Genomic DNA, 14,462 nt, shown 5'->3' on the forward strand with positions numbered 1-14,462 from the left:
GACTGTCAGAGGGTAACAGACATCCAAGGCTGATCAGGGAAGATCCTGTGGAAATTTGCAATCGCCCTGGTATTTTACCAAATGTCAGCTTTTGTAAATGCATCCCATATGCACACATAATAATAATGTAATAATAAATGGGACATCAACTCAGAGCAGCACTACCAGGACTCTTGCATGACACTCTAGTTGTAAAGCATTGCTCCCTGCACAGTGATTGCCATTTCTTTGCCTGGCCTCTCTAATTAGCTTAACCAGTGTCACTTTACAGAGCATAATGTGCCATAATACAAGAGGTAAAGTTACAGGGTGTAGCAGGCAGCCTGCAGTCAGCACTTTGGCATGTATATATCTTAAAGACTTAGAAGTACTCTGTAGCAGAAATGTATAACTAGAAAAATCAGTTTCAGTGATGCATATAGCAGTCAGTGAAGCCATCTAACAGTGTATCCGAATGCATAATTAAAGAAAGCAAAGGAAGAATGATCCCAAGCCAATAACCTGTTCTTCTCTGTAACAAATAGTTAGTAAAAACAAATAAAATATCATGCAGGAGTCCTTAGAGAATGGATTTCAGGTCCTGTGATGCTCCTCGTATTGAGAAGGTTTTTATGCAAAAGCTAACATTTTGTAGGTTTTAGTTTAAACTAGTGGGATTATTCCTAGAACATGACATAGCCAGTCCTTGATGTGGGAATGTGCCTAGATCTGTAGATGGCTTGGTTGAGGTTGTATGGGAGAAGACATGAAAATGTATGTACTTCACACATTCATAATATGTCAAAAATTCCTACATGCATAGTATGTCTAATATGCAAAATAATGTAATGCAAAGTAATACATACCATAGAGTATAAATTAGTAAAAACAAATAAAATAACAAATAAAATATCATGCAAAAAAGGCATATCCCACCCCTAAAGATGACTAAGCCTCCTCTCAACTCTTTTTGAAAGTATTAGTGAATGCTTTCAAAATCCAATAAAAATTCTCATTTTATTAAGTAAAACACGCTATGAAAGACCACAACAGCAAACCAACAAATACTCTTACAAAAAATATTTGCTGCATAATACTGAAAAACCATCCCTTTCCCAAGGAAATTGGATCAGTAAGCTAGGATCTGCAAGCTAAATCTCTTAGACCAGCTAGCTAGTTCTCTCCACAAAATCTCTCCCTGGCTCTCTGACTGCACATCTGCAAAAATAAGGAACCGAGTGCATCTGGACAGCATATAACTACCCTAAAATATCAGACAGACCCCGTTTCAAAGATCCCACTGATCACCAGCCTGCACATCCCTTATTTCCTGCTGGTAAGAGTTACATGCATGAGGAGTCAAGCTGCACAGCTGCCAAGCATCTAAACAGTTAAGTGCTGGCTCTTGTGAACATCTGTTTGAAGTTCACAGAAGGCTGCTACTGTTGCATCAAGTGAAAGCTCACAAATGGCCTGACACTAGGTCAACTAAAAACTGTGGATACAGTCGAAGGAAAAAGCTCTATCTTCGGAGCTAATAACACCTACTTACCAAAACCATTCCATTTCTATTCATTGAACAAATTATATTCCCATCTCCCCGCTATTAACGTAACTTCTTTGATGTTGTGATACCTCTGTTTGTTGGTGACCTGAGTTACTGTGCACATGCTCCATACAATTTTTCTAATTGCTCAGTTTAATGATTAAAAAAACCCCAGATTTATACCAGCATGAATGGGGCAGGGTACATCCCCATCTTTAAAATCTATGCTAGTGCTAGAGCCTCAGCACTAGCACTAGCATCTGTGATCAATATCAGATTGTTTTCACTGCTGTCTATGTCAAAACACTGCCAGACCTGAGATTTCCGCAAAGATGCATGAGGTCACCAGTAACTTGCTAAAAGGTAGCATTTCTTGGCAAACTCAAAGATCAGGCAAGACACAGTAGATTTCAGGCATTTTATTTATGTGAATATTATGCATGCTTGGTCATATAAAAGGCAAGGTCTTTGGGTCTGGGCCCTGCTTTCAGAGTGACCAAACACAACAGTAGCCTAGATAAAGAAAGAGGAGATGGAAGTAGGACCGAGAATGGACCCTGCCAGAATAGTTTCAGGACAAGGAGCAATCAGCCTTGGAAGGAGGACCAACCATTTTTTCCTCAGCTAAAGCCAAATATCCATCTGTTAAACCAGAGTAGGCTTTTGAAGAGAGATTTTTTTTCTTAGATCACAGTCTCCACCTGTATAAGATTTAACTCATCCACACCCCTGCAGTACATGTTTGCTGCTTGAATATTTTAGACATTCATGAGAGTGTCACCTGTACTGCTTAAGAGACAGATTTTCAATTAAACTACCACTTCTACTAGGAAGTAGGAGCTGCTTCACAGAATTCGTAAATTACAACACTTCTATGCATTAACTGCTGTTTTCTCCATACAGAAATCATTCAAAAAAGATAAGAAATTCATGGATTTTCCAGAGGCTATTTGCCTCTGGAAAGCACATTGGTCTAGCCAAAACAAGTTGAGCCACTACTCAGTAATTTATACCTGTGCTTTTAAAAACATTTAGGCATTGTAAAGATGTTACTATCAGGTATACAACAACAAAACCAGAACATTGTAAAGGATAACTAAGGCGTGCTTTGAGCTCCTTAGATCACATTTGGATGCATAACTGGAAATACCATGCAGAAGAAGTAATGCACTTATGCATTCTTCCAAAACTGTAGGTAATTGGACTGTGCATTTTGCTGAGCCACCAACATTGGCTCATCATTTAAGTGATGATGACCAGTCTTGAGAGGATCATAAACAGCTCCCACACTCCATATTTTCAGCTCACACAACAATCTCCTGGATGCGTTTTAACTTATTGTACAAAGTAGCCATATGGAATCCTTGACACTTTTGGAGAAATCACAAGTGAAAACACTGCCATATGCTTTGCACAAGGTGCTCTAAGGTAATAAGGAGGCAAAGAGATCCATGAAACAGTCCTGCTGTAAAAAGCTTTCCTCTGTTTGGTCAGTCCTTTACATCAGATATGTTACATCTACTCAACGCCAGGCACTGACAGGACAAGTTGCTTCACGCTGCCTTTCTATATGCCACTGTTTGTCCTGTCAGAGAAGCTTCTCAAAAACCAGTATACCAAAAACAAAACCAAAAGAAGCCACATTACCTTCCATCAGAAAGCTTCTTAAGTGTGTTAAAGCATATCAATAACCACCAAACATGCAGGTATTTTTGAAAATCAAAAGAAGTGTTTGATATGTTCAAATTCTTATGTTTAGAGACACATTTGTATGCATTCCTATATACATGTACAACATTTACACACATAATTGTGTGTGAGAGAAGGAGAGAGGGAGTATGTACTATCTACCATTTATTCAGCAAATAAGTCAGTCAGTGTTAGGAATTGCATGACACTTACTGATAATGCTGTGTGGCCATGTATTACCCACTGTCAACCCACACACAGCTCTTATCCCCTGATCTCAGAAGGATTTTGATAAAACTACCAATGTTTTATCTAACTCCTTCCCTTACAATTGCCAACCAAAAGGTGTGCTTTTCTTTAGCATATTGAATAATTTCCCTATGCATATAGTGAAATTTCTCAGTAGAGTTTCACAGTATATTGGACTCAGTTGCCCAATTACAACACTTGCAGTAGCATATTATCATAGCAGTGGTGAAGCCAGTGGAGCAACAATAATGTACATAATTCAACAATTTTTTGCTGAACCTTAAAACTGGAGTATATCCTAGATCTGGTTTAGTGAAAGCTCTCTATTTCTAAAAATCGGCTGAGGTTTCAACTCTGACTCCTGATTAACGGATTCCAATAGAGAACAAACACTTTAATTCACCCAAAAGATTCTGTAAGTGCTGGGAATGTTTGTCTTTCATAGTCACATCTAACCTCCAGGGTCAGCAGAACAAGAACCTGCCTTTCATATGCATGAGGCAGCATGTGTGTGTGTCCCTCGAATTCCTGCATAATAAGAACCAGTGACTGGCCCAAGGGGAAAAAGGAAAAAAAGAAAAGGAAAAAAAAACCAACCGAAATTGACTCCTTTCTCCATACTCCATGTTTTTTTCCTTCTTTCTTAGCATTGCTCAGAGCAAGTACCACAGTCAAGTGGAGATACCAGCTGATTGTCCAGTAAGCTTCCCCTGGCCAGGAGAGAGCAGCACCAAGGAGAAGGAAAGAAATGAGAACAGGAGTAAGAAGGGATGTGAAAGGTGATGGCATGCAACAGGAATGACTCAAGCACAAAGGTTAATCACACATTTGTCAACATCCATCTGTGACACACCAGTAACTATGGATCCAACACTAGTTTTACCACACATATTCCAAACAGCTCACCTTTACTCATCCGTCCCATTACCGTAAATTCAAAATGCTTGCTGTTGTCAGCTGATGAATACAGGCCAAAAACGGTGGCTGTGCTCTTTGGCTGCAGTTTGAAGGTTGAGAGCAAGTACACTTCATTCAGTGTAGGATCCCCAAATGCTTGTTGCAAGAAGTTTGGCACCACTCTTTTGTTGGAATATGGAAGAAGATCAAAAACTGGGGAAAAAAAAAAAAAAAAAAAGAAGCAAATTTGAACAGCAATTTAAATATAATAATGAACAAAGAAGAATGTGGTCTGAAGCCACTCACTGGAGACCATACACTCTTTGCTATTTTCATACGGACACTTTGACCTACCTAAATTAGTATAAACCAAAAAATTATTAATAGGATGATCAAGTCTAAAGATTATGTAGTTCAACTCCTGGCTCTGGAAAGGATACCTTAAGCAACTTGGTTGCTCCCTGCACATGGCAGTGAGCTTGGACTAGATAGCCTTTAAAGGTCCCTGCCAGCTAAAACTATCCTACAATTCTACCAAAATATCATCTAGAATTTGTTGCGACTGGTACTATTTTAGCAACTTTTATTTTCCAAAGGAATTATTGATAACTTACTAACATAGAAATATCTAGTCTTCAAATTGATATGCTTAAATATTTTCAGGTAGATCTCTAAAATTCTTCTCTTCTGAGGATGCACTTCAACAGAAAGCTTTTTAACCTATTTCTGCTTTCATAAATCCAGATATTTGTATTCATGTATCAATTAGACAAAGGATTCAGCATTAAAATTTTCAGACAGATTTCCGGAGTACTTATCCTTTAATGGTATTTACAGGGCACCATTTAAAATGCTAAAAAGCCAGGTAAGCATTATTATGCTCACAACCTCTTTCTCATTTCACTGACTCTTCAGAAGATATATTATATAAATAAGACTCATCTTTCTCCTCTAGCATAGAAAACAAAGAAATACAGGCCTGACAAAAAAAAAATTACTCTGAAGGCATAGGGAAAGCTGCTTCAAATTTTTATTTCAGTTTTTCCTCAATGCATCAGCAAAGAGTCTATGGTTATACTTATACATATGACAGAAATGTCCCTTATGACACTGAAACAACAAACCAGGGTTTTCCTCAATGTTCCTAAATCCATGATGTTTCCAAACTCATTAAACTATTCCATTACGTTTCTTGATTACCTCCTGTTTCAACCCACTGCAATTAAAGTAGTATATACGTTATATTCTTGCAAAGTCTGATAAATGAATATGCACAAGTGTCATTTAAATATAAGGGCATACTTAGCCATTGTATACCACTGCCACTCCATACGCCTCTCATGGCTGGGCCATATTTTTCTCCCACACCAGCACAATACCATAGAGCTGCTACCAGAGAAGAGCCACAACACCAGGCAGATGGCAAAGGCACACGACGGCACATTGTGCCTTACCTTGATTCAAGTTTGTGGTTGTACTACTAAGTTTAGTTTCCTAGGCTGAAAAAACAGTGGACCAGTGCAGGTGAGTCTTGTCTACACAGCATGACCTCAAAGCTGTCATCATCTACTGAAGTGATAAGGCCATCCTACTGATCCAGAGTTTCCACACAATACAAGCAGGAAAAGACCGAAGAGCACTTGGAGGACAATCCCATGGGCACATAGACCTACCCACAGACCTGTGGGAAAGCCTGTTCACTTAGAGCATGGGTTTGTGATGCTTCCATTGCTCATTCTGGAGCATCCATTCATCTAGACATTAATGTTATTCCCAAAAAGACAAAAATGGAGATTTTTCCCTTTATCTCATGAAGCCATTGAAATACAAACCACCACTGAAGTCTATACTTGTATTGAGTCCAAGGATCTCATGACTCTCATGAGTTTTCAGAACACAACACAAAAAATGTAAGGCACCTGATTTGCACGCACTAGTAATACTGTTGTCAAACAAGTAAGAAACACATCTTAGAGGATGGACCTCGTCAAAAGACTTCTCTTTCATTCAGTTCACATTCACAGCATCCCAGGACAACTACTGCTCCAGTAACCCAGACAGCAGATGCAAAAGGCTGGATACTTCATCACATTTACTGCAGTGAGAGCAAACCAAGCGCCCACCCACACAAGAGACTGAAATGCATCTTTTTTTGAAGAGAGATTTTTTTCAGATCACAGCCTCTACCTGTATAAGACTTAACTCATCCAAGCCCCTGCAGTAAAATGCTGTAAAAATGCTTTTTACAACAGCATTTTACAAGTCATAGCCATTCAAAAAATACAGCTGTGTTTTCTCTGCCAGAGCAATGAAATACAATACTTAAGCCTTTGAGAGCATGGAATATAGCTATAAATTATGTCCAGTTCTTCTACGTCTATTGGCTGAATTTATATCAATTCTTGTGATACTAATTAGTGTATACGAGGGTTAAGCACTTAAAAATGTTATAAAAGTAATGACTAAATATTGGAAAACATCTGTCTAATGTTATGGAAAACATTTATTGAAATTTTTGAAATTTGCATATTTAAATGAATACTCAAACTGGTTTGGTAGTTGCATTCTACAAAGTACATTTCCTCAGCCATGTTATCAAACCCTTTCTTGGGATATCTTCACAATCTACGGTATGTAGATGCAGTATGTAACCAGATCCATCTAAGCATAGCTTACACACATGCTAGCAAATGTGGCTAGTGGAAGAGCAATGGCGTTATGAAAATTTATTTTACATCCTTAGAGAGTTGGCAGAGAGACAACTCTTAGGCGTTAGGGAGACAATTGCTTGTTTGGAAAGAACAGGTAAAAAAGATCCACATGGATTTCAGATTTCATTTTTTGTAGAATCTCTTCCTTCCTCTCCCTGGAAAGGCAGACTTGAGAGTAAATAGATAGAAAAGGACTGCTGAAGCTGAAAGACATAAGCAGCTGGTTTCAATTCATGCGGTGAGAGTGATGCCGCACCACGCCTCTGAGTACAAGCTTGCATTCTCACCAGGCTAAACTGACGCCACTTGTGAGACAGACCAGGAATTCTCTCCCCCACCTTCTTTCTGTGGTTTTTAGAAGGGGGCTCCTCACCTTCCTATGAAAATGCTAACAAGACATGACCTACACCATGAGACAGTAGCAAAACACTCTTTGGAGATCTGCCCCAAAACATCAAGGCTAGCTCTTTAGGTGAAAACTAAAAGACATGATGAGAAGCCCTAGAAGGACGAAGCATGGAGGACTGAATTTAGTGGCACAGGAGAGGATGGAGCTCAAACTAAAACACCCCTTCTTTCCCTTAACTGTGTTGCCACGTCACACCAGCTTTTTGAGAACATCCAAGTTAGTTCTCCAGTCACAGCTAGCATAATAACTGCAGACATAAACACTGCTTCACTGCTGTTCAGCACTTTTCAAGGTAATTAACGACGGCTTAGACACCTGGAGTGAAACCCTAACCCCCCCCCCCCCCCCCCCCGCAATAGTTTCTGACCAGCTTCAAGAAGTTGAAAACATCACACGCTGACTGGGGTTTGTCATTGGCTACTGCCTCTTACAAGTTAAAAACCTGCCTTTTTTTTTTAACATGGTAATATGCAACTTCTCAATGCAACAATTTTCTGAAATGCTTTTACATCATAAAGGACTTTAACAGGCTTTTTGGAAATGCAGCTGAATTTGACTGGCTGTCTTTTAGATCTGCGTAAGTAAGGAATAAACGATTAAAGTCTCAAACATCGTTTGGTAAGGCAAACGAAGGTGTTAAAAACGCAGAGAGAACCAGGAGCAGCTTTAAGGCTCCGGGAGTGGCACTAAGTTACACTACCCGCTGTTCTCAGTAGCCGAGCTGGTTCCAGTCACAGGCTGCACAATTGGAGAGCGATACTACCCATTTTACTCAAGCTCTAGAATACAGCGGCTCCTGACCTACTGTGTGCATAATATTGCCACAGCAATGCTGGGTTTAGAAGTATCACTTTTTCTATGCACTTTACTAAGTAGTAGAGTTTTCCCGGCGAGTTTTCACACCTTAGCAATTCACTTCTCATTCATGAGAACCTGCAACGGGAAAAGCGCTCTTCAGACGCTCCACACGCCTACCAGCACCCCTAGAAAAACACTTTTTTTGCTGACTACAGGGGAGCGGCTGCAACGCGACCTCCTCCAGTCACCACCGCCAGTCGCGCGGGACAGAGCACGGCGGGACGACGCCGGGACGGCTCCTAGAGCGCGCCCCGACGGCTCCGGCTTCTCTCGCACCTGTAGAGGTGTTCCCGTTCCCTACCAGCCAGGGCTCCCGTCAGAGGGCAGAGGACGGGACGCTGCAAGCATTCTCGAATGGAAGAGGGGAAAGGAGATCTCGCCGCAGCCGGGGGAACGGACCCCTTACCTCGCGGGGCGGGCGCTGCGGCGCGGCTTGAGCAGAGCTGCAGGGCGAGCGGCAGCAGCAGCAGCAGCGCGGCGCCGCGCTCGCACCCCATGGCGGCCGCGGGCCGGGCAGGGCGGCGAGGAGGGCGCGCTGCTCCGCGCCGGGGCCCCCGTTTAACGGGGCGGACCCGGGGCCGGGCACGGACGGCGCCAGGCGAAGGACCATTGGCCGGGGCTACCCCGGGAGGCGGGCGGGGGCCGCGGCGGGGATGACCAAGGGCTGGGATGGACCATGCGGTAGCGCGCCGTCGGGGGCCGAGCCGGGAACAACCGGCATCGGTGGGGGTGGCGGAGCTTGGACACAGCCGGAGATCCTGTCGATGGCCCCCAAAATCAACACCTGTTGGGGACCGTGGCTGGAGTCTGCCCTTGGAGGAGTCCTGGAAATTGAAATGTGTTTAATCGCTTTGAATTCATAGCATCACAGAATGATTTAGGTTGGAAAAGACCTTTAAGATCATCAACCCCAACTGTTAATAAGCATCTGTGCTTACTACCAGTCACATGAAGATGGCCCCAAAAGTGATTTGGGTGTTCTTTGAGAGCCAGTAAGAGCTCTGTCCGTTCAGGAGGGACAGCAAGTCCAGCACTGATGTGAGCAGCCCATTTGGGAACCACCAGCCTGGTGAGGGAAGTAGGAGAGCTCTAGAAGCATGAAGATAATGCAACCTTATTCATCCGGTCCTGCTCAGTGCAGGACACTTAACTTTGAGGCTGGCACCTCCAACAATGTAACCATCATTATACTTTAAAACTTCTTTTACCTCTTTTTCTATGTTCCTCTGTGTTTCTATGTGACCACACCTTTATGTGTCTTCTGCCAATAATACAGCCATTGTCTTTGCAAAGCCTTCTCACAAGTTTCTCTGCCTGTTCAGCAGATCAGGTGTTGAGTCTCAACTGTTAGGGGGTTCTGCATATATTAGAACAGATTCTCTCTCATGCATATGCTAAATCAAAACAAATGAGAATGCTCTGGTGTGTAGACTTGGTCTTGGTAGGAATTTAAACACACTACTTTTCCTAACTGAAGAATGGCACTAAAAGGGGTCATGCAGATTGTAGACTGGAGCAAACTGGGTTTCTAGAAGACTCTGACTAGCAAAGTGAGTTATCTGCTCCTCTATTTCATTTAAAGAGCTTGGAAGCATTGGCAGTGCTCAAACTGACTAGATTGACATCACTGATGAAGCTTGTTTGTCTTATCAAACCCTCAAACCCCCAAACCAAATAATGTAACCAAAGTCAATTTTAAAAAAACCCAACCTTCTTCTTTCAACTACCACAATTTTCAGCATTGTGTGTGCCCTCAGGATGTCATCATCCCATTGTTTGTCCTCTACTTCAAAAAGTCTAGCCTCTGCAATGCTGATGTTAAGAAAGCACAGATAAAAGGGAAGAGCTAGTGAGAAACACCAGCACAGGTAAAAGGGAGCTAGTGAGAAATACCAGCACATGGTGGGCTTCCCAACCTGCTGCACAGCCCTCTGTCCTGTACCTCCCTTTGTGCCTCAGCCCTGTGGATGAACCTGTCACAGCAGAAACTCAGGAAGCCATGGTTGGTCTCCTCGCAGCTTGCTATTCACATGCAATTGGAAAAGTTGGAGCTGTCTGGTATTATTTACATCACAAAAAGTAGGGCAACAATAGAAGGGAAATTTTATGTTAAGTGAGCAAAGTAGTGTTGATTAATGTTGTGTCACATCAGGATTGGTGCATACAGCTAATGAGCACCAGAGAGAACAGCCCCTGGGGGGCTCATTGTATGTGAGGCAAGACACAGCATGCTGCAGGGCTGGGACTGCCGAGCATGCTGTGCAGCGTCTGCTGGAGCAGCTGTGCCACTGCACAGAGCACAGCTGTGGGCTGCTCTCCAGCACAGGCACAGTGAGATTGTCAAATACCTTTGGCTGGCCTATATTCATATGCCCTCCAACTGTCCTTCCCACATGGTATATACCCTATAACACACCCTGCTTCTTAGCTTATCCATGTAGCAGTGTTGACCCAATCCTTCAGCTGTTCATTTCTTCCTCTGCCCGTCACCAGGCAGAAGGGTGCTCACCACATCCACTGTGTTCCACCACGGTGCTATTCCTCCTCCTCACCCCACTGCTCTTCTAAATATATCTCTACAAAACAAGAAACGCCTCAGCTTCACTCCCTCTATCCTTGCCCCTGCAGTGGAAGTAACAGGAGGACATGGTGATGTCAAAGGGCTGGCCAGGAGCTGCACAGGGGAGTGAGAAAAACAGAGCATCAAGTGCAGAGTGCTGTGGAACCAGGAGAAAGAGGGAGGCTGGAAGGGGGAGAGCAGGAGGCAAGGACATGGGACAAAACAAGGAAGGACTTACAGTGCCACAAGCTCCCTAGAAAGAAGTTTTAGTCCAGAATTTGTCCCCAACTTAAAGGATGGAGACAGTACAGATCCTACAGAGGCTAATACATGGATCTAGAGCAGCACTGATGTTGCTGTACTGTTTATTATGAAAAAGTCCTTCATCAACATAAAGCATAAGGGGAACACTATCAATATTTTGCAGCCATTGATTATGTACTTTAATTGAGTTTATCAAAACATTTGAAATGTCTTCTTGAAAGATTTCCTTATCTGAAAAAAAATATTTATTAGGTAATTATAACTTATCATATCTCACTTCTGATTTAACTACAGAGGAGTCTCTTGCACTGTTGCTGATCAACTCTATGGGAGGAGGATTTTGTTTGTAGCATTATACATTTGTTAGTGCTAGATATGTGAGAGCCATGTTCTGTTCTTGCTCTGCAGCTGCTTATTCCTTGAGCTTACTCACAAAGAATGCACAAGGAAGCATCATGTTCACAAACAGACCATGAGGCACAATGCAATATGACAGAAGGGAACCAGTTCACAATGTACAAAACCAGAAGTTTAAGTCCATGTTTAGGAGAATTTACTCAGTACATAAATGTTATTGTAATTTTCTCAGTTTTCATTTCTATGCTGAGTTTTATTTGTGGAGTATGTTACAGACTGAAGGGGATTTTGTGCTCAAGCATAGCCTTCTTTAAGGGATTTCACAAAACAGAATGTTTATCTGCTGTCTGGAAGGGGCTATTTGACCTTTTAATCAACATTTTCAATAAAAACAATGGAATACTAGCAATTGCCTTTTCAGTCTTGTGTATCCTCTGAAGTACAAACTCTGGCTTAGTTTACTGGAGGTCAATATCCTGAATAAGAATCAAGAATCAAAATATGATTAATGGACATCTTGTTTACAAGAAACTTTCATAATTCCAGTCACATTTGGTAAGGAAGTTATAAATATATGACTAATTTTTTCATATGGAATCTGACAGAAAACTTCAAACATTAAAATGTTTGACCTGCTTACTTTACATAAGTCAATAAGATTTTAAGCATACAGAATACAGAGAAGCTGCAGACATTACAGATTGCACTTTACAGAAGAGTCTGTAACTTGTTCAAATTCCAAGTAATGGGGTAGGGGAAATAAAATAGAATCCCTGCTGCTTAATTCACCTTTCATATTTTGTTCCTAATATGCATCATGAGACTCACTGTTTTGATGGAATTATATGGATGATTAAAAATCAGGATTTGTGGGCATTTAAGATATAGAAGTCTTAATGCATGTGAAATATCAGCTCTAAACCACATACTTCCATATTTATGTCAACACTTATGGGTTTGATTTTGCCTCATTTTCAGAAGAAAAACTGTAGGTTTCAAAGGCTACAAGTTTCAAAGACAGGTTTCAAAAGACTTTTTGCTTTTTCCAAAACACAAATTGAAGCTCCACTTTTTCAAGTCAAGTCATATATCCATCCTCAATGCACCTATTTACTTTTTATTTACAGTAATAGGAATTCCACTTAGGCAACCAAGAGGAAAAAGTTCCTGACATGGGGGAGGGAAGATGCAGATTGCCTTTTTTTTCATCTTTGCTCTGGAACCCACAAAGCCACAGAGATAAACTGGGCCTAAAGGCAATGCAAAGCTTACTTCCCTACTTACCTCCTAAGCCTTCTTTCAGCCTGCCTTAAGAAGAGCCATAAGGTGGCTCATAGAATCACAGAATGGTTAGGTTTTTCTTAGGAAAAGAAAAGACCATCAAGTCCAAACATCAACCCAGCACCACCACTACCACCACCATGTTCACTACTAAAATGTGTCCTCAAGTGCCACATTCACATAGGTTTTTTTTAACATTTTCAGGGATGGTGATTCCACCACTTCCCTGGGCAGCCTGTCCCAATGCTTGACAACTCTTTCAGCAAATAAATTTTTCGTAATATCTAATCCAAACTTCCCCTGGTGCAACTTGAGGCCATCTCCTCTGGTCCTATCACTTGTTTCTTTGAAGAGGCCAACACACACCTTGCTACAACCTCCTTTCAGGTAGCTGTAAAGAGTGATAAGGTCCCCGATAAGTTTCCTTTTCTCCACAGTAAACAATCCCAGCTCTCTCAGCTGCCCCTCATAGGACTTGTTCTCCAGACCCTTCACCAGCTTCATTGCTCTTCTCTGGGCATGCTCCAGCATGAAAATGATGCTCCTGTAGTAGGGGCCCAAAACTGAACACCTGATTCAAGGTACATTCTCACAAATGTTGAACGTAGAGGGATAATCACTGCCCTGGTCCTGCTGGCCACGCTATTTCTGATACAGGCCAGGATGTCATTGGCCTTCTTGGCTACCTGGGCACACTGCTGGCTCTTATTCAGCCATTGTTGACCAGCACCTCCAGGTCCTTTTCTGCTGGGCAGCTTTCCAGCCACTCTGCCATCAGCCTATAGGTTGTTGTGAACCAAGGGCAGGAACCAGCACTGGACCTTCTTGAACCTCATACCATAGACCTTGGCCCACTGATCTAGCCTGTCCAGATCCATCTGCAGAGCCTTCCTACCCTCCAGCAGATCATCGTTCCCACCGAGCTTGCAAACTGACTGAGGGTGCACTTGATCCCCTTGTCCAGGTTGTTGATGAAGGTATTAAACAGAGCTGACCTGGGGAAAATATTCCTTATAGAAACAGATGTTTGGGATCACAGCTGTTAGGAGCCACTGTTCTCTCCAGAGCATGTGCATCTCAGTGAGGCACTGTGAACAGGCCAAAGCAAAGTACCCGGACAGATAGAGAAGTCAGCCGGTGCCTTTAGGGAGGAAAATATATGACAAGTGTCCTTAAGAATATTTATCCTAAGTATGTCTTTATGGGGAAAAATGTAATGTATCCATTAAAAAAAAAAATAGCTACTGTTAACACTGCCAGTGGTATGCTTTCCTGAGGAAAAAAGTGGATATGTATTTCTTCTCCCATGTTCCTCATAAAATGAAGCTAAATGATCTCAGAACATATGTTTTATGTGTCATAGGTTTTATGATACTTTCTTCCACAAATTTCAGGTGAATCTGAAATCACAGATCTGGGAGGGAAGAAGGACGAATGAAGCTTTGCCCTCACTCTCCTCTTTATGCATAGAATACCTGAATAAGGGTGGTCAGTGCAGGGTTTTTTTAAAGTCAGTGTGTGAGGTATTTTTTCCATTTGTGGGAGGAATGGAAACTTGACTTAGTGTTTAGATGTGCTGTAGCACGTCTCCATGAGCTCTGGAACAAACAGCCTGACAGCTTGAGATCTTCAAAGGCCCACAGTAAAACCCACATTGAATGG

General features: G+C 42.0%; 1 protein-coding gene across 4 annotated transcripts in view; it reads right to left on the reverse strand.

Annotated features, from left to right (window-relative positions):
• The window catches only part of THBS4 (thrombospondin 4), a 39,495-nt gene extending 30,589 nt beyond the window's left edge, over positions 1-8,906 (reverse strand). For 3 of the 4 annotated variants that reach the window (XM_064640914.1, XM_064640913.1, XM_064640911.1), the window contains exons 1-2: positions 8,745-8,905; positions 4,370-4,573 (exon numbers count right to left, since the gene is read on the reverse strand). In XM_064640914.1, coding sequence (XP_064496984.1) covers positions 4,370-4,573; positions 8,745-8,835 — 295 coding nt within the window. In that variant the 5' untranslated portion in view covers positions 8,836-8,905. Of the gene's footprint in view, positions 1-4,369; positions 4,574-8,744 lie in introns of all 4 variants that reach the window. The other variant, XM_064640912.1, reaches the window with a different exon arrangement.
• Positions 8,907-14,462: the final 5,556 nt, after the last annotated feature.

The sequence above is a fragment of the Pseudopipra pipra genome, chromosome Z (genome assembly GCF_036250125.1).
Source record: "Pseudopipra pipra isolate bDixPip1 chromosome Z, bDixPip1.hap1, whole genome shotgun sequence".
Classification (NCBI taxonomy): Eukaryota; Metazoa; Chordata; class Aves; order Passeriformes; family Pipridae; genus Pseudopipra; species Pseudopipra pipra.